Source organism: Nelumbo nucifera, chromosome 1, assembly GCF_055504915.1.
Source record: "Nelumbo nucifera cultivar China Antique chromosome 1, China Antique-T2T, whole genome shotgun sequence".
Classification (NCBI taxonomy): domain Eukaryota; kingdom Viridiplantae; phylum Streptophyta; class Magnoliopsida; order Proteales; family Nelumbonaceae; genus Nelumbo; species Nelumbo nucifera.
The window spans coordinates 33,575,736-33,600,278 of NC_142649.1; the positions used below are offsets into that span (position 1 = coordinate 33,575,736).

Below are 24,543 nucleotides of genomic sequence, written 5' to 3' on the forward strand. Positions count from 1 at the left end.
AATTTATAAATATATATTTCAATAAATATTATATTATTTATATATAATATTGCTGAATAAATATAAATATTTATATATAAATATTTCAATAAATATTTATATATAATCTTTATTAAATTTATATATAATATTTCAATAAATATATATATTTCAATAATTATATTAAATTATAATTATATATAATTGTAAATTATAATATGTATTTTATAAAATATATAATGCTGAAGGCCAGACTCGGGCCGAACTTTTTTGACAAATCTTGAGCCTGGCCGTAACACAGTCAGACTTACTGTGTTAGGCCTGAGGTCAGGCACGCGGGCCTAATTACATGACCAAGCCCGACCGGGGTGCGCGCTGGGCCATCGGGCTACCCGGCCCATGACAGGTCTAGTATCATTGATAGGACTGCCACGGATTTTTGGTATCCGAATCCGGAATTCGTATGCATAACCCACACACCTTGTCCGTAGACCGTAGCAGCTCAAGCTGCTCAACTTAACCAAAGCAGTTCGATAACGCAAAGCCCTCTCAAACGGGCCCAATATTTCGAGTTAACCGAACAGCCAAAGTTTTTCCAATTTCAAGATAAGCTGCCATTTTCCCTGCTTTCTATATTATCTTCTTCTCCTTCTCCACTTCTTGTCTGTAACTCCGATGTCTATGAGTCTATTTCTCTCAAAACCCTAAAACCCTACTTCTCCCGCAAGAAGAAGAAAAAGAGAATCAAAATTCCAAAACTTTTTCTTCTCTTCAAAAAAGATAAGGAGAAATGAATTTCTCTCTTCTCCTCCCTTCTCCCTCTCCTTCTTCTTCTTCTTTTTCTTCTTCTTCTTCTTCTTTAACCTCTCGTCACGTACTTTTCTCTCATTTTATAAACCCTTATTCATTACCCAGTAAAACCTCAAGTTCTCTGTACAGAAAACGCCGTTACCGGGCCTCTCTTGTTCGGAGCTCTGCTGCTGACCCGGCAGAAGTGAGCCAGTCGATAAGTTCGTCTGTCTTTGGGGGAAAGAAGGAGCTCTCTGGCGTGCAATTACTTGTGGATGGCTTGTCGCCCTCGGTTAGGCTAGCGAGCTCGGTTGTTATTGTTGCTGGTGCGCTTGCTGCTGGCTATGGGCTGGGGAATCGAATTGGAGGGACCCGGAATACTGGTTTAGGTGGTGCTATTGCGCTTGGTGCGGCTGGTGGCACTGCGGCTTACGCGTTGAATTCTTGCATTCCGGAGGTTGCGGCAGTGAACTTACATACTTTTGTGGCGGGCCATGATGACCCCGGAGCCTTGAAGAAGGAAGACATTGAAGGAATCGCTAAAAAGTTAGTTCATTTCCTGTTTCATGTACTGTTTACAGGTTACTCGGTTTGCATTGATGAATTCGGACCTTTCTTGTGTTGGATTTACTTGATATCAATCATGGTTTACGATAGAAGTAACCTATTTCCTTTTTGCTGGCTATAATGAAATTCTTTTTTTATTTATTTTTCTTGGTTGAGCGTGTATTAATGTCAGTTCATTCCTGATAGAATTTTGATTGACCGGTTAATGTGGCGTGTTCGGTTGTTGTAATGAACTTATGATTGCAGCGTCCGTTTTGCAATCGGCCATATTTGGTCTATTTTAGTGTAGATAGGCAATTCCCTAAGTTGGACTTTATGGGTTATATTTGCTTTAACGACGATTATCTGTTTCAAGATCTTGATTTGATGGATATTATGTTTTGAACAGTGGACTTTTAAGAACTTGGAGATATATTTGCCTGGTCATGATAAATGCATGCCTGTGACTAGATTGCTTCCGTTTATATGCATTACTTGGCTTTTCAGGTTTTTAACGTTATTTTGTCTGGTTAAGTTACCGGTATGTCCTAGTTGATCATATTTTTTGTGCTTTCCTGCTGGTTTGACATTCCAGATATGGTGTTAGTAAACAAGATGAGGCATTCAATGCAGAGCTTTGTTATCTGTATAGCCGGTGAGTGAAAAAGTTAATTTGGTTAATATCTAAAATTAATTATTATTATTATTGTCATATATTGTTATCACCATTTTTCATCATCGTTGTTAAGATGTATATCCTGTTGCATAGTCATTTCCTGTTCGCTGCATGTAGTTGTATGCTTTCCTTTTTCTTTTCTTTTGGATTATAGTGACTTAGTAAGTGATCCATATTAAAATAGTAAGCTAACTATCCAATCACCAATTCCCCATTGGTTCTTTTATAAAAACATCTTTAAAAAATTATGATGAGTTTCATAAAATATCAAAGAATTTTCAATAATGTTCTAAAACTTTAAACCTTAAATATGTAATTATCAATGAAATCTGAAATATGGAGACTGATGATGCGCAATCCGGCCACTCCTAGCTGGAAGTGACTGAGCTCCTAGCTGGCAATGGGCAAGAGGTACCTGCGTGAAGAGAGATGAAGGAACCCGGGGTTGCTAACTCGGCGGGAGCACTCCGATGCTTAAGTTAGTACTCGGTTGCGAGCTGGAAGAGAATGAGTTTGCAAGAAGATGAGAAAGCTAGAGAGCGGTGAATATGCGATACCTTGGCCCCTGGGGGGTTGAAGTCTTTATATACTGGCATCTTGACAGGTTTGGTGGGATTGATCCCGAATCTCTGCCGCGGCGATCTGTTGTCAGGTAACGTTTCAGAGTGATTGGCTGTTATCGTCAGGACTGGGGAGCAGGTGGGTTAATGCGACCGTTGTAGAGTATGGTCTCGCCAGGCAGGAGACAACCTCCGGGGTTGGCAGGCACGACACCGCCAGGCGAGAGACATGAGTGCAGTCCTCAGAGTCAGCAGATATTGCGCCACCAGACAAGGGATGTGGGTGTAGTCTTCAGGGTTGGCAAGTACGGTTCTGTCAGGCAGGAAGCTTCTCGCGAGACGTCGGGCTACCTAACAATGAGCGGCCTTGTAGCGAGCTACTTGGTGGCGAGCTATCTGTGACGAGCTGCTGGTGGCGTGCCGAGGTGATTCTGCCCGAGGCAAGTCGTCTTCGAGGTGGCCCACTTGCTTGGGTTCGGACTGCTGAGAACTTGGTGCTGTTGTTTTAGTTCGTGAACTGGGATGGACTCAACCCGAAGTACCTTCAGCTTGGGACATTAGTGTACTCGAGCTTGTTCTGTAGCGAGCTAATACTTGCTGAGTTGTCACCTGCGTCGAGTCATGTCCACGTGCCGATTTGCTCATGTCGAGTTGTCGTTTATGTCGAGTCACGTACACGTGTCACCCAATTATGAGGTCGGGCCAAATCACCCCTTATCAGAGACCATATAATTTTTCAGCAATTTCTTATCACTACCTAGAAAAATGGGGATATTTTGGGGAAATTTCACTAAGTATTGCCTATTTTGTGAACCATGTCAACCCATGATGTCTTTCACATAGACAAGGTTATAGATACTCATGATTTTAAGTAATGAAATACTTCATTGTGATCCTTCAATTAAAGCATTTCACTTATGAGCTTTTCGATTGAAAATTCATTGATTTCTTTCTTCATATTTGACAAAAGTATTGCTACTCTTGTGCTTCTTAACATAAATTTGCCTCTTTTCTTGAATGAGTTGAAGAAGGAGGTTTTGAAGAGATTTTCCAAGTCCAAAGCAGGCCACTGGCTGCAACCAAAAGAGCAAAGAACCACTACTAAATTACGTCACAACTCACAAATGGACAGGAGAATAGTAGATGATATGTAGCTTCTTTGCTAATGTTATAAAGGAAACAGATGTATGTGGGGAAGCATCACTTTGGGCTTTTGCTCCAAAGTAATTCACAAATATTGATTTTTAGGTGCTTAACCTCCCAAAAAAAGGTCTTCACTTTTGGAGGCATTAGTCTACTCAAGATCTCTTTAGCCAGAAAAGACATGTGAATTAAGTTGGGAAGTGGGAGCTTAAAAGAAAGAGGCACAAGAAAATGATCATGAATGCTTAGGGGACCAACCTCTCTACAGTTGGGTTTGGTGGGTTCTGAAAAAGAAACTCCTTTTAGGGATTTTGCCAATTTTGAGTATGGAAGGAACTTTATAATCCCTAAATACTCTCCTAGAACCAAGGTCTCACAAAATCCTAGAGCAAGTCATCATTGGGGGCCATCCACCCCCATCCTATGACCTCCTAAACATCACCACTAGGAATGAATTTTGAAAATTTTAATCAAACCTTGGTATTGCTTACCAAGAAATCTCTTCATTTCTCTAACAAACTAGAATTGTCGGCCTTTTTGTGTCAAACCTTGTCAGAATCCCTTTGTATTAAATCTCTCTTAAATATTTCTAAACTTAATATTCTTTGATTCTCCTATAATCCTAATTTCTCCTTCCCAATGAGCTTCATAAACCTTTAGACATTTATTTTCTAGCTTTAAAAATGCTTACTGTGTAGTATTTAGGCCCAACTCGGCCCAACCCCTTAAGGCAGGCCCAGAGGACATAGGAGCAGAGAGCTCATGTGAGAAAGCTACAGGACAGCTGGTTTTTAGCAGGAGGCTATGTCATCCATGACAGCAGAAGTTAGTTAGTGCAGATCCCCAAGCCTGACCGAAATGGTTCTATTGTAATGATGTGTATATAAGGGTGGGTTTATGTATAGGGAAGGCATGGAAAAACATATCTGAGTTCTCCCTTCCTATCATCTTCATCTCTGTTCAGGAGGGTGGTTCCTCGAAAAGACCCTGGTTAGGCAGTTCCTAACAGTAGTTTCCTATGCAAGTCATACATACTTGCACCACATCACCTATACATACTGAAAATAATAAATATTGACTTCTTATCTCCAATCCTTCTAATATGTGGACAAGACCTAAATCCTCGTTTGAAATCCAGAAGTTAGGGAAAGTAGCAAGTCTTAGTTTACTCTAAATTGTAAATCTGAAATATATTAGAAATAGTAAACCCAGAATATACTAAGCACTGTCATATTTATTATGTTTCTAAAGCAAAAAAAGTTAGGAAGATTTCAAATATCTCTTAAAATAACACAACAACATTGGTGTAACCCACAGAAGTGTCCAAGAATGTTTTTAATGTTCTTTCTTTTCCATCTGCATTTCTTCATGCATCAGGTTATATTATGCCCTTGTCAAAAATGAAATCTTACATTTTACTTTCCTGAATGATATGACTGTTGGTATATGCTCAGTAATCTTGCATTTATTGACGGATATCTTTTTGGAAGCCTGCCTTTCAATCCATTGAAATCAAACATTCCCTTCTCATTCAGGTTTGTATCTTCTGTTCTTCCACCTGGAGGTGAAAACCTCAAAGGCAATGAAGTAGAAACAATTATCAAATTTAAAAGTGCCCTTGGCATTGATGACCCGGATGCAGCTGCTGTGCATATGGAGGTATGCCAAGTTCCAATTCACCTTGTTTTACAAGGAATCTAACTATGATAGTCATAATCTTTCTAGCAAAAAGTTGAATTTTAACCATCTTTTGACTTAAATTTTCTTGTTGGACCAATAGATTGGGAGATATATTTTCAGGCAAAGGCTCGAAACTGGTGATCGTGATGCTGACATAGAACAGCGAAGGGTAGGATACTTGCTAAAAATGTGTGCCTGTTTTTTGTTTTAATTGTTTTTTACAAGTCCCTTTGCAAGTTGAAATGAATTTGATGCATCTAGTGGCAGAATATTTAGGGGATTAATATATGATATATGATGTAGTTTGCAAAATGTTTAGATCCATTCTGTGTATGAAAAAATGTACTTTACCTGTTTCAAAAAACAAAAAAAAAAAAAAAAACAGATCCACTCTGTGGAATAAAAAGCTTGACCATATTTAGTGATTCTCCAGTGCAGGCATTTCAGAAGTTAATATATGTGTCAACACTTGTGTTTGGAGAAGCTTCAACGTTTCTTTTGCCTTGGAAGCGTGTATTTAAGGTCACTGATGCTCAGGTAATTAATGGTAATTAGTTGTATTCTTGCTCTACTTTATACGTGAACTGGTCACTGATGCTCAAGCTTGCAATGAAGTGCTAGGACCACTAGAAGTGTGAGTATAACCCTCAAGGTCTAAGGTTGAAGCTTCACAAGGTTTCACTATGTTTAGAGTGAGAACTAAGTAGACAAATATTTTATTCAATGAAGGATATCTCAATATGTGGATAGATGTATAAAAGACTTCATAGTTTCATTTATAATGGAAGATAAGATGTTAAGATCCCCTCTATTAATATTTAATACTCGTTAGCTTAGACATTGGAAAGCGATGATACTTAATTACCACTTTATACCAGAATGCCATGGAAGCTGTGGATTTCAAGTGTAATGAATGATGACTATGAAAGTTGTGGAGAAAAACTACATTGATGAAATGGGCTACTATGATTTGATATGGAAGATCCCTATGAAGTGGTGATAAGATGGTTTACAACCATGATGGATGGTCCATGGCCCCTTAGATTTCTGCTGAGAGAAGCAAAAAAATTGTCAGCATGAATTGCTCGTTTCAAATTGGGCCCAAGATCTGCAAATTGGATGGCTGATACTCTGGCTAGGGCAGGGCCAATAAGGAAGAGTTGGTTTGGATTTCAAGAACTTTGAAATGCTTGGATTTCTTTATATGCTATATAAATGAAATACTGATTACTATTGCTGATTAAAATAGGGTTTTAGAAATTGTTAGATATGAAGTTATAAATAAAATGTTTAGACACAATAGTAAACAATTATATTCAAAACTAAATATTTAACCCATTCTTCTGATGATAACCTGATTTTGGCTGACATAAGATATGTTGACCTTCATCTCCAGTTTGGGGCACACATTTCATACTTCAAGGCATTATCGACAAGGTTGATATTTTCCTTGTGTTTGACCTTAAGGCAGGCCTCAAATCATAAGCTTCACATTGCTTTTTGGAATGCTGATCAAGACTTTAAAGTGCATGCTGATTTAATTTCTAAATGTGGATTAATTAATTTTTTATTCCAAGTTTTTTTTTTCCCTTAATTTGTAGTTTTGTGCCAGCTAATTGCCTTATAGGTTATATTGATAAATAAAAAACAGGTTATAATTCTTCCATTTTCCAGGTTGAGGTTGCTATTCGGGACAATGCCCAGAGATTGTATTTATCCAAGCTAGAATCAGTTGGCTCAGGTGACCTATGGATTTTTCATGAAATAACGGTTGATGCTATCATGCTAATTATTTCAATGGTTTTTGTCAGTGAACATGGATTTGGGTCTTGCTCCATTTCTGCTTTTTTAATGTTTGCCCAAGCTATTGATTAGTTGATTACCAATCAAGAAAAGATGTCAATGAGTGAATCAGACCTTCTCCACGTAGATTACGTCTGTTAAAAATGGATTACTTCTTGTTAAAAGTATGGAGATGTATAGAAAATGTTGATGTGATACTTTTAAGTTTCTCTGTTCACTTTAATGCTTCATTATACTTTCATGCAGGGAATTTTATGCAATTACAGACATAAAGATAAATAATATGTTGTCAAAGACAGAATGGATGTTGTCAAGAAGTTTCCTGTTTGATATATTTATATTCTTTTCGCTTTAAAAAGGCGATGCACCTTTTCTTCATTTGATTACACTGATTGACTTTGACAAACAGAAAGACAGGAGAGATGCAAAGGCCCTGCAGGAATCCAGCCAGGAAAGTTGAGCAACCTCAACAATGCAAACCAGGGAGGCAAAAATCCTTCGGTTGAAGTGTAACCAGAACCAGAAGTAAAGAAAACTAATTTATTGCTTTAAAGGTGTCAATATGGATTTTATGTTAGAGGAATTCAGGGGTGTTCCTATGGATTCTATATTATGAGGATGGCAAGTAGTGGTGGGTCTTCTGCAGTACAGGACTTGTGCTCCTCTTGCTTGGAGTGGAGGACTAATGAAACTCAAAACTGACAAATTCTAATTAGGCAATCCAGAATCCTCAGAAAGCAAGAAGGATCTATACTACTCAATTATTCAGGTCCATTGTGAGATGGAAACTCCCTTGAAGCAAAGCTGATAATACTTCTATAAGTACTTAAACTGGTATTCTTGTTTGGCTGGAATTATGTAATAATTGAAAGTGGCTGTCTAGTGGTCATTGTTGGATGTCTTCAATTGAAAAAGGCCCTTGGCAACTCAGATTCCCCATAAGAGAAGTCAAAGCACTAGCATCTACACTGAGTGGGTTGTTCGGGTGGGTCTAAAGATCTATTGATTCTTTGGATGATTTGTTAGCCAGAGAAAGTCTTGGCAGGTTGGAAGTTGCAACTTGAATGGAGGGTTCCTGGCTGTGGGCTGCATCTCCAAACCTGATTCTGGTTTTTGTTTTTTGTGGGGACAGCTACATGCTGGCTTTTGTCAGTTTTTGCTGTTTCTTTAGTGCACTTGATTATGCTGTGTAATGCCTTTACCTTTGCTATTATGACAAGAGGGGTTTCTAATACAACAATAAAACTTCTGTTTTCTTGGTGCTGAGATGGTATGATTCCAGAATAGAGAGAAGAGAAGAAGGAGAAGGGAGAAGAGAGACAGAATTGAAAGAGGCCAAAAAGTCAACTGGCGGTGCCAGTTTAATTGGTATTTATACTAGGGCGACCATACAGAAAAAAAGAAAAGAGAAAATTACAAAGGTGCCCTTGCGGCACTTAAAATAAACTAAGTTATTTCAACACTCCCCCTCAAGTTGGGGCGTAGATATCAATCATGCCCAACTTGTCACATAAATCATTGTTCGCGAGTGATGTAAGCTTTTTGTAAATATATCTGCCAGTTGCACTTTGGAACTCACAAATGGGGTGCACACTTCTCCATTAACAATTTTCTCTCTAATGAAGTGTTTGCCTATATGCTTAGTTCTATCATGAAGAACTGGGTTGGCTGCAATATTGATGGCAGCCTTGTTATCACAATACAAGGACATAGGGCCATCAACAGGAAAGTCCAGTTCGTTCAACAGATTCTTTATCCACATGCCTTCAGCCACCCCATGGGACATTGCTCTGTATTTAGCTTCAGCACTAGACCTAGCCACCACATTTTGTTTCTTGCTTTCTCCATGTGACTATGTTTCCTCCCACAAAGGAACAATACCCACTAGTAGACTTTCTGTCATCAACTGATCTAGTTCAATCAGCATCTGTATATACTTCAATCTTCAAATGACCATTCTTTTGGTATAACAAACCGGCTCCAGGAAACCTCTTTAGGTATCTGAGTATTCTTTTTGCTACTTCTAAGTGTGTGGTCTTAGGAGCATGCATGAACTGACTAAGAACACTTACTGCATAAGTAATGTTTGGCCTGGTCATGGATAAATGTAGGAGCCTTCCCACAAGTCTCTGGAATTGTTTTACATCTTTGACAACTTCACCACAACAGTCACACAGTCTATGATTTGGATCAATGGGAGAGCCGGCTGGCTTAACCCCTAATTTTCCTCTATCCTGTAACAGATCTAGGATGTATTTCCTTTGAGAAATGAAGATCCCCTTTTGAGAGCGGGCCACTTCAATTCCAAGGAAATATCGAAGGGGACCTAAATCATTCACCTCAAATTGAGTGGCTAAGAAATCTTTTAGTCTTTGAATTTCAGCCTTCCAATCACCTGTGATCACTATGTCATCAACATACACTATCAAGGCTGCAATCTTTCCTTCCCCTCTTTTCACAAATAGGGTATGGTCAGTCTAATATTGTTTGTAGCCAATCTGCTGTATAGCCAGATGAAACTTGCTGAACCAGGCTCTCGGAGATTGCTTCAGACCATAGAAAGACTTTTTTAGTCTGCACACTTTTTTCTCTTTGCCTTGGGCACTAAAGACAGGAGGTTGGACCATGTACACCTCTTCCTTAAGGTCTCCATTCAGGAAGGCGTTTTTAATGTCTAACTGATGAAGATCCCAATCAAGATTTGCTGCAAGGGAGAAAAGGACTCTAATGGAGTTCATCTTGGCTATTGGGGCAAAAGTCTCTGCATAATCTACACCATATACCTGGGTAAACCCTTTCGCCACCAACCTAGCCTTGTACCTTTCTATCGTGCCATCAGTCTTGTGCTTCACTGTGAACACCCACTTGCACCCTACCGGTTCCTTACCTTCAAGAAGATTCACTAATTCCCACGTACCATTTTTATTTAGGGCATTTATCTCTTCTTTCATTGCATCTGTCCATTCAGGTACTAAGAGAGCTTTTATCACATTTTTTGGGATAGGGACATTGTCAATGGAAGAAATGAAAATACGAAAGGAGGGTGAGATGTTCTCATAGGTAACAAAATGGGTAATAGGATACTTGGTGGTACAAGACCTAACTTCCTTCCTTTTTGCAATAGGAATGTCAAGGTCATCACCAGATGGAATATCTATGGCAAGAGGATTAAGAGTATCAATAGGAATGATAGTACCTGGTTGGATATGATCTGTCCCTAGTGAATTTGACGATGTTGGCGGTACGGTTTCAAGTTGCTCCACAACTCTTAAATTTAGCTAGCTCTTGCAACGATGAAAAACACGGAATGGAGGAGGGTCAGGCAAAGGAGGAAGAACCTGAACTTGAACTGATTTCTCTTCCACCTTACTCCCCCCCGAGGAGAAACCGGGAAAAAAGGATCACTTTCAAAGAAAGACACATCCATAGGGACATGGTACTTCTTGGAAATAGGATCAAAACATCAATAGCCTTTTTGGGAAGAAGGATAACCCAAGAAGACACAAGGAACGACATACGGTTGATGGGGGGCCTTGCACCCTAACAAGCGAGATGACATACAGTTGATGAGATAGGTAGCACACAATACAACATCCAACCAGAAACATTTAGGAACATTCATGTATAAGTAACCCACAAACAACTTCAAGGAAATGACGATTCTTTCTTTCAGCAACACCATTTTGTTGGGGGGTTCTAGCGCAAGAGCTACGGTGTATAGATCCACATGAAGCAAAGAACTCCGTGAGATCACTATGGAAATATTCTTTGACATTGTTTGATTGGAAAATTTGGATTTCCGTTTGAAACTGAGTGAATATCAAGCGTTGGAAATCTTTAATGATTTTTGGTACTTCATCTTTGGACCGCATAGTTACACCCATGTGTATCGGGAGTAGTCATCAATAAGTGTAATGAAATATCTATAGCCAAACTCGGTTGTTAAAGTAACAAGGCCCCATACATCAGAATACACAATATAGAAAGGAAAATCATATTTATTATTTCTTCAGGTAAAGCAATTTCTACAATGTTTGCTCAACTGACAAGTTTGACATGTGAAATCCGACATTGACACTGATTTAAATAAATATGGTAACAAAACTTTCAATGACTCAAAAGATAAATGACCCAAACGACTGTGCCATGAAAGGACTTGACTCTTATTAGATAGACTCTTAGACTCAATAGCCGCAAGACAAGCTTTATTCTCCAGCATGTAAAGACCATCTACCATACGACTTCTACCAATCGTCTTTCCCGAGGCCAAATCTTGTATCATACAAGAGGAAGGAAAAAAAGTTACTGAGTAGTTCAACGAATTTGTTATACTACTAATAGAGAACAAATTTATGGGCAGTTTAGGAACATGTAGAACATCAGAGAGGGTGAGTCCAAGAGGAAGGGAGATGGTTCCTTGACCAGCTATGGTGGAGAAAGAACCATCAGCAAGTCTCACCTTGTCCCGACCAGATAATAGATGATAAGATTGAAAACAATTGGACTTACCTGTCATATGGTTTGAAGCTCCAGAATCTATTATCCAAGGGGAGTCTGAGGGATGAGAGGACACATGGAAAGCTGTGCCAGAATTACCGTTACCTGATGTAGATGCAAAGGAAGTCGAGGGTGGAGAAGCAGAATCCATCTGATGGATTGCCCTCCCATACAACTCTAAATGGTCACAGAAAGAATTAATGATATCTTCCCTCAGATTAGTCCTGGAAGGACTCAGTGGTGGTAGATGATCGAGGCTCTTGAGAGGCTAAATTTGTTGCATTAAACTTTCTCTGACCTTTCTGTCCTGGCTTCTTATTTTGATCCGGCTTTTTTCTCATTTCCTGAGCTCACTTTGGCTTCCCGTGAAGCTCCCAACATGTCTCCCGAGTATGCCTAGACTTCTGACAATGTGCACACCATAACTTATCTTTGTCATCAACTTTCTTCTGGAAGTCACTCTTCTTGAAGGAATTTCCACTACCCATAGCTACACTCCCTTTAGGTGCTAAAATAGCATGCTCTCCCTCAGGATTATTCATTACATTCCGTCTGCTCTCTTTTGACTGCACTAGAGCAAATACTTCTTGTATTGATGGGAGGTCTTTACCCCCCAATATCTGAACCCTAATAGATTCAGATATGGGATTCAGCCCTAAGAGAAAGGCAAACACTCGTTGCTGGGAAGCCAGAGACTTGTATGCTTTGGCATCTGCATCACACTTCCAGTCTATATTCTGATAGTGATCTAGTTTCTTCCAAACAGAAGTGAGGTCTGAATAGTAGACGGAGAGACTCCTCTCCCCTTGTTTACAAGTTGAGGAGGCAGCCTGCAACTGATATATTTTAGCATAATGCCGTTGTTCGGAGTATGTTAACTGTGCCTGCTCCCATATCTCATGAGCTGTTTCTGCCCACATGAAGGTCTTTCTCACTTGTGGCAGCATAGACAATAACAGCCATGACATCACCATGCTGTTTTCCTAGTCCCACCTATCGTATTCCACACCACTAGACTGGGGTTCTCTAATTCTGCCATTGATATATCCTGCTTTTCCCCTTGCAGTTATGTAAAGCTTGATTCCCCTTGACCATTCTAGGTAATTGAGGCCATCAAAGGGAATCACAGCCATGGGATTTCACTCATGTCAAAACCTCCGCTCATCCCACTCTGACTAGAGGTAACACTAGACATACCAGAATCTTCTGAAGACATAGAAGCTAAATCGGATCAGTCACAAACCAGCTAGAGAACAAGTTTTCCAGTTCAGTTCGGACCCACAGTACAGTAAAAAAACCAGGTTGCAGCAATCTGATCAAGTTTTCAGTTCAGCCACACTTCTGGACACAAAAAAAAAAAAAACTTGTTCTCACACAAGGAAATCACAGCTGGTCACACACCATTACTGTCCTTAGATTTTGGCTCTACTGAACCCTTTCAGACTGATCACACACTATTTCAGATGTGTAAGGTATATCAAAAAACAGATCTGACCATTCCCTCTAGCAACAAAACAGCTTTCACACAGTAACTTAGGTTCAATATGAATAGAAGAAGGAAATAAACTGCCGTCATCACAGCAGTTACAGATCCGTAGTCTTGAAGCAATAACACCTTTCTGGGCATAATAAGGATCACTCGATCCACATACAATGAGAGAAAACACTCTCACACCAGCCGCAGGTCATTAGACCCACATAACCCACACATCTGGGTACAAAAAGGATCAGTTCGATCCACAAACTGGGGAAGGAAAGCTAAAAAAAACTCACAGCATTTGATTTTTTTTTTTTTTTTGTGATAGTTTCTGGGCTCACAACCAAGGAAAAGGAACAGTCTTGCAGTGAGCTTCCTCACACATCCACCAGATCTTGTTCTTTGGTTCGATACCATTTTTTCTTGGTGCTGAGATGGTATGATTCCAGAACAGAGAGAAGAGAAGAAGGAGAAGGGAGAAGAGAGAAAAGAGGGAAGAGAGGCAGAATTGAAAGAGGCCAAAAAGTCAACTGGCAGCGTCAGTTTAATTGGTATTTATACTAGGACGACCATACAGAAAAAAAGAAGAGAAAATTACAAAGGTGCCCTTGTGGCACTAAACTTAAAATAAACTAAGTTATTTCAACAACTTCCTTTTATCATGTCACTGATGAAAAACCAACACAACCAAGAAAAAACCTAGATTTTACTGGAAGAGAGATGCCTACACAAAGGGCTTTATTCCCTTGGAATTAGAAGGGCTTGTTAGGTTGTGCATTTGTGCTTGTTACAGTATTATCTGAGAAAATTTAGTATGAAGCCTGGGAAGCAGATTTTTTAATAAGGGGTCTCATTTCATTTATTGTAAATAGATGGCTGTGATGTTATTTTCTAATCAGAGGGCATGGATGAGTAAAGATTGGGCAGAATCACATGGTTGATTATGTTTAACATGTTGTGTATAGTGAATTTGAATCCTATAGTTATTGGAAGATTTAGAATTTCAGATGACACATTAATGTATTGCAAGTTGGGGTTTCAGAAGCTTAGAGCCTGGATCAAACATGTGTTTAGTAATCAATTATCAAAAGAAAAACATACATGCTTAATAATTGTCAGAGCTAGATATAGTTCTCAAATTCTCTCTTGTTGCCTATCACAAAAAGAATACTCACATCATAGGGGGGTGCCTTGTCGCCTAGTCACCTAGGTGATGGATTTTTTTTAAGTAATAATCACATATCCTAGGGTAGTTCCCTAGGTTCTATAACCAACTTTCTTTAATAACTATCCATAATTTTCTATGAAAATTATAAACTTCATGTTTAAGTCTAGAAAATCAACATATTTATGAGAAGAAAAAGAAGAAAGGAAAGAAAATTAAAAAAATATAGGGGCTGAACCCCTATTTTTGTTATAGCAAAAGAAGCAAAGAAAAGGTGGAAGAAATGTGTTGATTAGACAAAATTTTAAGTTCTTCCCTTATTGGTTCTGATTTTGAAGTCATTGAGGGTTCAATACAGCAGTTAGCAATGTTTGTGTTGATTAAACCCCAACAAATAAGAAAATAATAAAAAGAAATTAGTTTATAAACACAAAAATGAATATTTTTCTTTAATAATGTCTATTTTATATTTATAATCTCAAAAAAATAACAATATAAAAGTACTTTATTACACAGTATGCAAAACTGCTTGGCAACTGGGTGAGGCGAGCCTCCAAGGGTGCCTTGTCGCCTAGGCATTGCCTTGACAACTATGACTCTCATATTGATCGAGAATTTCAACCACTTGTTTTTTGGGGTTGCAGGGACAGTGATAAGTAAACTACTTTGTGCACTTTATTGTCTTCACAATCCAATTTGTTTATACCTTTCTGAAAATTTTAGGTACAAGGTGAATGCTTTTTTTCTTAATATTTAATTTGGAAGTTACCCTTTGAACCATATTTTTAATATCTACTGATGTATACGTATCAAGGCTTTTGAGGTAGAAAAAATATTTAATTAACAAAAGCGCGATGCATACAGGATGCATGCAGGTTCAAGGACATGTCAAGAAAATATAGCACATTGTTGTGTGTGTTTTCTGGTCATGTTGGATATAGTTGAGTTTTCTCACTTAATAAGTGCTTATATTATTTTCTATTTTCATATTGATGAGCAGCATTTGATTAACTACTCTTATGTGTGTGTGCATTTTCATGTTTGCAGTCATGTTTCTTTTTGCAATTCTTAGGTGCTAATGGAATTTGAATCTTTTGGCTAGATATTGATGAGAAACAACTCCGTAGTCTGAGAGAAGCACAGTTTCTATATCGTCTTTCTGATGAGGTATGTGCTCAGGGTCTTTATTTTTAGGATCTTAATTACCAGATATTGGACACAATTGATAGTTTAGAAGCCTTTATTCATTTGGTGGGCTTTTGTTCGTTTCAGCTTGCTATTGACATGTTCAGAGATCATACAAGAAAAATTGTGGAGGGAAACCTTTCAAGGGCACTTGAAATCTTGAAGTCCAGGACTAGAGCAGTGTATGATAATTATTAGTTGGTTAGAACAACTTCTAAATACTTGCATGTCATGAGATTCGGCAGATGTTCTTGTTCTAGAAAATGAGAAGATTGCCTTATGCAATTCTGTTCATGAAATTATTGCATCAAATGAGTTGCAAATTAATATTATCCTCTCTGGACTCTGGCTTCCATTAATATTTCTTCCACTAACAAAACCTTGTTTTCCAGGAAGGGAGCAACACAAATTGTGGAAGAGCTTGACAAGATTCTGGAATTTAATAATTTGCTCATGTCCTTGAGTAACCATTCTGATGCCGGTTGCTTTGCCCCTGGCATTGGACCTGTTTCTTTACTAGGTATAGCTGCTATTTTAAACCTGTTGTATCCAAATGCTTAAACATGCTTATTTTACCCAAATTAAAATACTACATTAATGCTAGTACTGTTACCTTATAGATAATTTATAATTTTATCATTTTGTTTTATTTTCTATTGTATCTTTAGTTATTTCTCAGTCCCTGAGAACTCTCTTAATTCTTTTATTAAACAAAAATATAATGGCATAGATAAAATTAAGTTGACAGAAATGCTAAAACTAGCCTGTTTTGTTTAACAAACACAATATGCAGGTTAAAGAATGGTGCTAATGTAGTTGAGGAATTTGGTAAATGAAAAGTATTATCCCTGTTTCACCTTACATTATGTTGATATCTGCGCATCATAGCTACAAAATTGAAACCTCAAGTTTACAGTTTTCATGGAGCATAGAGTTTTCATGTCCATAAAGAATGTGTTGAAGTTGGCATGTCTCTGTCTTAGGTGGTGAGTATGATGGTGACAGAAAGATAGATGACTTGAAGCTCCTCTATAGAGCATATGTGACAGAATCATTTTCGGGTGGCTGCATGGAAGACAAAAAGGTCTGAAGAAACTTTTTTCTTTTCTTTTTTTTTTCTTCATTTTTTTATATTCTAAAACTGCAGGAATAAGAGTATGTTCAATCCTTGCACAACTAAGTTTCATATATCTATCTTTTTGAATGTAGGACTTCTTTCAAACCTTCAACTCCTTATAAGCTCACTTGAGATTTCTTTGATAAAAAGTGGATGAAAGGGGAAAATGTTGTAAATATGGTTTAAAAGAGAATCCGTTTGACTTATCCAGATAAAAATAGAAAGAATCATTTGATATATCCAAATTATATCATGTAGTGTAACCATTTCTGGATGATGCTATGGTGTTATCTAACAAGGCATGATTGCTAACAAAGAAAACATTCAAATCTAACTAAATTTAGAGATCTTCTGAATATCAGTCAAATATTGAATCTGAAAACTGTATCTGCAAAGCAAAGTCAATTGCAGAAGATTCTTCCATTTCTTTCTTGCCAAATTATCCATAACAAGGCTGCCTGGCTCTGGCATACCCCAAGGAATACTTTCCAATTTAGGAAATTTCCTTATCTTGTGCCGCTTGGGAAGGGAGAGCTGAAATTATGGTCCCTGGATGTCCTTTTGGCATAAACATTACCATGCAAGCACAATCAACTCCTCAACACATGGCAGCGCTCATGTAGAAACCATTCAACAGAGTTGTGAGGCAGGCTGTGAAGATAGTATAGCTTAGTTGGTTTTCTCATTGTGCAAATAGTTGACAGAGTTGCAGGCTTGCAGATAGTGCTCTGGTTCCATTGAGAACGGTGAACACGATTGAGGCGAAGAAATTGATTCTAGAAGAAGAAAAAGGTAGGGATCAAGTTGTTCTGAAACTAAGAAATCAAGGAAGAGCAACTATTTTCTTAACTGGAGAAGCCACGCAGTGGTTGAAAGGTTTCATTGATGGAGTGATTTTTTCAGTGAAGATCAATGGGTGGGAGAGCTCTTTGGAAAGTCCATGCAGAAAGTATCAGGTGATCTTGAGATCCAATCAGAAAGGACAGTTTGTGGCTGTGACAGAGGTATTTGGCAAGAATAGAAACAACTGGTTTGCCTTCCTGAAGGAAAGCAGGGGTTGAGCTGGAGATTGGTTGCTCAGAGTCTTCAAGGTTTTCTATGGAGGATGGCTGAGGGTTTGGCCGGAGGTAAAAATTTCAAGACTTTACCAAATAAAGAGTCAAACAGGAAGTTATAGTGGGTGGCGCCATCAAAGTGCAAAAATTGATGATGGAAGGAAACAGAGGGGGACTGGAGAGGATTGATTTTGAAAGCTGAAAGGAACGTCAAGGATTGGGGTAATATCTTGTGTAGATTAAAGAAAAAAATGCAAATTAGTTCAAGGGTCTCTGTCTTCCATTTTGACAGAAGACTTGCTGTTCTGGTTGTCGAAGATAAAATAATAGATTTTGATAGATTCGAATCGGATTCAGGCATTATCTGGGTCCAAATCTGGACAATTTCCTGCAACAGCAAGGATTTTCACTACGGGATTTTCATTATCAGATTATATGGGCTTCCTTTCAATCTCTGGGAGACGACAATGGTGGAGAAGATGGTGACGGTGATTGGTGGTGTTCTCATCTCCTGCAACACCTCGAAGCTCAGTTCAGTAATGGCTCTCGTTGCTGGAGTGAAGCCGGAGGAGATTCCGTGTGCCCTCAACGTTTTCTTGAATGGGGCCTGGACAAAGGTTTGTATTGCAACGGAACATGAAGTGTCACTTTGGGGGGTAGGTTGAGAGGAGGAAGACGAAGCTGATGTGGCAGGGTGGAGGCCAGATGGAAAAACAGGTATGGAAGAAGGGTAACTTGAAAGGTGGCTCCAGCATGGAAGAGGAAGGGTCGGGAAAGTAGGTGAAGAGTTTTGGTTGGGTTCCACGGGGGTCAGCTCCGAACCTGATGGAATGCTGAGGGACTTTAGCAACTTGTCAGATCGTCCCGACGAGTTAGCCTCTAGAAGGGATACTCAAGAGTCTTATATCGAATCTGATAACCCTCGGTCGGAAGCAAAACAGGGATCCTATCCAAAAGGTTCTTCTATGTCTTTAGGTAGGTCAAGAGGTGACCAAGCTGTTAATACGGCCTTGGTGTGGGGCAGGAAGGAAAATCGTTTCAAGGACGGCAAGAGGAGACTCTTAGGGCCTTTAAAACCTTTGCTGAAGAGAAACGGAGCAACAAAGAGATTTGTGGTAGAGGCTAGGGAAGAAAAGGAAAAGTGGTGGGTTTGGCTAATAGCCAGATTTGACAAAAGTGGTAAGAAGAGGATCATAAATGGTCCTAGTAAGCTTCTCGACAATGTTCTACCTTTTGTTATTGACATTGCTGGCCTCCTCTCTCTGGTCAATAAGGAGTTTGATGGAAAACATGTATCTATCCACGGTTCGGTTAACCGAACCATGGGCAATTTTTGTAAACCGAACCGGTACCACCAGTTTTTCCACTTCTCCAAACCGAAACCGAACTGGTACCACCGGTTAACCGGTCTGTCAGTTTCGGTTTTTGACCGGTTTGGTTCTTCGTTTTTCAGTTTTTTATATTTGTAATATATATTATATAAATATATGTATAATATTATATTATAAATAATAAATGATATATAATATATTATAAATATTATAAAAATATATAATATATTTATAAATAGATTATTATAAATATAATATATGTATATATGTATATATTATAATGAATGTATATTTGTATATAATATATAGAAAATATTTGACATATATTAAAAATATATATAAAATATACATATAAATATATATACCGGTCGGTTCGGTTACCGCCGTTTTTTTGTAGGTTAACCGAAAACCAAACTGGTCCTTCGGTTTTTCAAAAATACCTCATGGACAACCCTACCCGGAGTTTGTAGGAGCAAGCTGCCCCTCTGAAAGCCCAGCTTTGCTGCTTCGAGAGGTTGTGGCCCCAGTTGAGTCTGTGAGGCTGGAAGGGGAAGGAGGGAAAGGAGCATTGGTAGTGGGGCTGGGTTGGGATTGGGGATGAGGTGGAGGGTAAAGAAATCCCCTGTGATGATGACAGTGGAGGGCAGGTTGAAGAAGGTGAGGAGGTTGAGGTTAGAAGGTTGGGTGTTGCTTTGGGTTGAAGAAGTAACATTGAAGAGGAGGAGGGTCAGACTGATGGGATAATTAACAAGAAAATGAACAACTCAAGATCTCACAAATCACAATATTGTTCATGTGACAAACATATTTTCAAGGATAAAGCTTGGCATGGAAGGTGCAGGACCTACAAAAATTTTCAAATGGTTGTACAGAAGAAAAAGATGGAGAGGTAACAAGTTGACTGTCCCTGATAATAGGGGGGTGACTATGCCTGCCCAGCCTCCAGCTTCCACTATGTCGAAGGAAAATCAGGAAGACAAGAGGAGGATCGACAGTTCTGATTCTACTGTGGTCTGGCGGCAGCAGAATTCTGATGTATTTGAAGAAGATTCCAGAGGCGTGACATTACAGAATATAGTTGATAGAGAAGTCACGATTGGGAAAGGCTTGGGCCTGTTTAGGAATTTGCTAGGAAAGCTTTCGAGGAATTTGAAAGAAGAAGAAAGGAAGAGAAAGAGAAAAACAAAGCTATCTTGCAAAGAAAAGGGGCATGGGACGAGGATTTTTCAACCCAAGAAGATATGCTCACAGATGAAGATTAATGTAGGGTTCAGGAAATGGAGATTTATTATGATTAATGTCGGGCTTGTGACTCTTGTTTTTGGGGTTGTTTGGGTCTGCGTTTTCGTTTTTCTTTTGGTGTTTGGTCGTGTTTCATTTATGTAAGTTGTGTTTGTATTGGGTCTTATTGGGCCTCTTGAGTGGGTTTTCAGGCTGTTTGGTGATTTCTTATCACCTTCTGCTGTACTTCTTTTTTATTTTTAATGGATTTTCTTTTTACCCTTCAAAGAAAAAAAAAACACAAGGCTGCCTGTATTATACTCCAAGTACCTTTGCCTTTTCGAGCCAAACCTTCCTGGTATGAGCCATCTAAAATCCTGAATTAAGCAAAAACTCTGTTTCTGATTGAAGTAAAAAAAAGTACAATGGAGAAGAAGATGATCTGTTGATACTAATGAACCTTCATGAGAAAACATAGCTTGTGTCTGTTAAGGGCATGCCTCTTCTAGACAGGTCATTTCTTGATAGAATTCTGTTCAGATAGGATGTTCAGACAAAGATAGGCTGCCTTTGTTATACTCCTAGCATATTTCCTCTTGCTTTTTGAATCCCTTGATCGGTGGCAAAGAGAATAGAGATGATTATGAGAATTTTCTTATGGGAGCTAGGGAACACCAAAAGGAGCATCTATTCAAATGGAAAGTAGTGTGCAAACCAAGGTTGGATGGGGTCTATGTTTGGGGAACATGGTGAATAGAAATACAGCTCTCCTTGGGATATAATTGTGATGATTTCTATTGGACTTGAATAAATTGTGGCACAATGTGGTGAGTAGCATACACTGATAAAAAAATGTGGTGAGTAGCATACATGGGAATCCGCCACATGGATGGATGCAAGTGTATCAAGTAGAGCTCACCTTTGACATGGAAATCGATCCATAGTATTCTTCCATCTGTCCTATATTTTATCAATTATGATGTTTTCTCTAGCAATAAAATCAGATTTTGAGAAGATATTTACTATGGTGGTCTTGCTTTTAAAGACCACTTCCAAAGTCCAAACCCTCTTTTCCTTGTCTGCCCATAAAGCAAGAACTATCTCCTATTTTGCTTTGTTCTCCATCAACAGGCTTGCCTGGGATTTTGGGTTTTGAAGAGGCCTAAGCGATTTTGAAACTTCCGAAGTCCAAACTTCTGTTCTTGACCTTCTTAACCTTCTTGAAGGGGTCTTCTTGGACCCTTTCATTCCTGATAGCAGAATTTGGACTCTTGCCATCTCAGGTACTTTTTCTTTCTCTTTCTTCTTCAAGGTTATCTCTTACAGAATCTCTTTGCAGCCTTTTTCCTGTCAAAGAAATCTGGTGTGTCCTGGTTCCTTCTAAAATTAGGGCCTTCTGTTTGGATGTTGTTCATTTAAAGATTAATACTCGTGAAACTTTCCAAAAGAGGAGACTATTCGGTGTTTGTCTCCTCATATTTGTTTTCTGTACAATGCCAGCTGTTCTTTGGGCACTCAGGTTATGTAAACCATTCCACTTCAGAAATTTAATAGTGGAAGGAGATTCTAAAATGGCGTGATTGAAAAAAAAATCAAATGAATGTGCATGGCATTACAGAAATATGATGAGGGAAAAATGGAAGATGGAAAAAGCATTATATTTGAGAAAAAGGTAATGTATTATTATATATAGCTGAACAAAAACATGTTCAAAGCCCTGTTCAATAAGATACTGTCAGGGGCCAAACATCTGAAAAATATATGCTGATTACATCACAAGCCTAGATACAAAAAAAATTAATATAATAAAAAAAGGATAATTTACTTCTACATGGGGAAGATCAGCTAATGTTTTAGCTGATTTGTTGGCAAAAGAAGGGGTGACAAGGGAACAGTTATTTTGGGGGCATTTGTAAACATTATATTCAAAGTGGGACTGTGGGATATTTAGCAATGCTAGCCTATTCTCTGATTGGCTTGAAGCTCTCTTTATATACACTCAAGTTTTTCCATCATAATAATCAATAAAGTTCTTACTGCTACAGTGTTATTAATCACAAGAAAAAAGATTTCATCCATTGACACAACATGGAACTCTTCTCTCTTTTTGTTGTTAGCATCCTATATGCTACTGTAATAGTAATCAGGCTGTAATTACTTTTGTCTCATTTTTTTTTTCATTTTTTTAAAGTCTTAGAAGGTTTAGTGTTCCGTTCTTCCTAAAGATGAGACTAATAGCAGTTGTTATGTCCTCCAGCTTTTTTGATTGTTAATTTATCACATTGGTATGTCTCACCTGAATTGAAATTCACATCACAGAAATACCTTTTCTTTGATTTTTTTCATTTTCTTTTAAAGTCTTAGAAGGTTTAGTGTTCCGTTCTTCCTAAAGATGAGACTAAATAGCAGTTGTTATGTCCTCCAACTTTTTTGATTGTTAATTTATCACATTGGCATGTCTCACCTGAATTGAAATCACATCACAGAAATACCTTTTCTTTGATAGATAAAAATAAATTTTGTTAAAAGTAAACCAGAAGTTTTATATTATCCCAACACAAGTCAGAAGTGTTACCAAAAAAAAAGGATGATCTGTGAGGTGCAAACTTTCACTTAACAAAAAAACTGATTACAATTGAGCCCAGAACAAAATGATCGGTAGTAACCCCTTGCTTAGCACAGAAACACCACTAACAGCATATGAATCTCTCATCGTTTGATCCACCTGAGTATAAAATTGATAGAATAATTGAAAAAGCTCACAGAATTTTCCAAAATCACTCCATTACTCCCTAATTCCAATCCTTGCACCATCACCTGCTTCGAAGTCGGTCAAAGGCTCAAAATCATTTAAAACCTTCATCATTCCCTTTCAAAAGTTTACCCTGTATGATGTATTAGCTGATTGAGAGCGCCAACCGCTGGGGAAAATAACCATATTTTGCAATGCCATCTCCCTTTTGCTCTTAGATGTATTAGGGTGGAGGTTGAGGGGGAATGTCGGTTAGTGGTCATTCATCAAAAAGAAAAAAAAAAAGAAAAATGTTGGTTAGTGGTTGGTGGTTGTTTGGATTACAGAGGAAGCAAGGGTCCTTGGGCCCATCATTATACAGGGAATTAGGAGATTTTGTAATGACATAGCTCATTCATTGGTTTGAGTTGGGGATACTAGGGCTCAGCTGTATTGGGTATGTTCTTCGCCATATTAGGGAGCATTTAAGGCAAGGGGAGGCTTAGTATGACTCCTTGTGGTTGTTCTCTCATATGGTGTTTCTTGTATTGTTTGTTTGATTGGTTGTGGGCTTTCTTGTAATTCTCTTCTTGTACTGTTTTTCTTCTTGGTTTTTTGTTAATAACTTTATTTATCTTGTTACCGATCAGAAAAAGAGAGAGAAGAAACGTTTGTAAACAGTGCTTCTTAACCTTTCCTATTTCCATGTATTGAAAAAAAGATTATTATTTTTTGTTTTATTGAGGTTGATTTTTGACCCAACAGATTCCTAAGGTGGAGATACCAATTGTAAGGTCTAATAAATTACCAGTGTCCTGACACAAAGTAATTAACAATTAAGTGATCAAGCAATACTACATTTTGCCCCATAGTTTCCTCAGAATATATTTTAATTGCAGAGTAGGTTGATTGGAACGACCAACCCACTTAGGTAACTATGATCTAGGACTTTATCCTGGCATCTTCCATTTGCATGCTAATGCTAGGAAACATATACACCTATCTTTATAAGAAGCAGGCCTGCTACAAAGATATGCATATATATTTTTTTTCCAGGAACTAATTGCAAACCTACATTCTTCTTTGATGTCTCCATTAAGTTCCACTTTCTTTCTCTTCATGTAGTTGGTGTCTTTGAATCATTTGAGGAACATATTTGGTCTGGGAAAACGTGAGGCAGAAGCCATCATGGTGGATGTTACCTCAAGGGTATACCGAAGACAGCTTGCACATGCTGTTTCTAGTGGTGAACTAGAAGCTGCAGATAGCAAAGCAGCCTACCTACAAAATCTATGTGATCAGTTGCACTTTCATCCAGAGAAGGCCAGTGAGATTCATGAAGGTATGATGTGGTGTAATACTCTGCTAAGAGTTACCAACTGAACAAATCCTAATACTACCCTATATCAATCATTTGAAAATATGCATTGCAATGCTTTCTTACTATTTTCCTTTTTTATGTTTTTTTTTTCATGAAGAGATATTTTCGCCCTCGCATCAGCCATGTTTTTGAAGCAGTCCAATATACCTTTTAACTATAATGAAAATTTTAAGTTTTACTCTTATTTGATAGATGAGTAATCACAGA

The 24,543-nt window shown here is 38.3% G+C and overlaps 1 protein-coding gene across 1 annotated transcript in view; it reads left to right on the forward strand.

Moving 5' to 3' along the window:
* Window positions 1-514: 514 nt before the first annotated feature.
* The window catches only part of LOC104612083 (protein TIC110, chloroplastic-like), a 41,962-nt gene continuing 17,933 nt past the window's right edge, over window positions 515-24,543 (forward strand). The window contains exons 1-11 of the mRNA XM_010279399.2: window positions 515-1,314; window positions 1,910-1,969; window positions 5,229-5,352; window positions 5,474-5,542; window positions 5,812-5,910; window positions 7,048-7,114; window positions 15,418-15,482; window positions 15,588-15,682; window positions 15,893-16,020; window positions 16,484-16,584; window positions 24,081-24,297. Coding sequence (XP_010277701.2) covers window positions 770-1,314; window positions 1,910-1,969; window positions 5,229-5,352; window positions 5,474-5,542; window positions 5,812-5,910; window positions 7,048-7,114; window positions 15,418-15,482; window positions 15,588-15,682; window positions 15,893-16,020; window positions 16,484-16,584; window positions 24,081-24,297 — 1,570 coding nt within the window. The 5' untranslated portion in view covers window positions 515-769. The remainder of the gene's footprint in view (window positions 1,315-1,909; window positions 1,970-5,228; window positions 5,353-5,473; window positions 5,543-5,811; window positions 5,911-7,047; window positions 7,115-15,417; window positions 15,483-15,587; window positions 15,683-15,892; window positions 16,021-16,483; window positions 16,585-24,080; window positions 24,298-24,543) is intronic.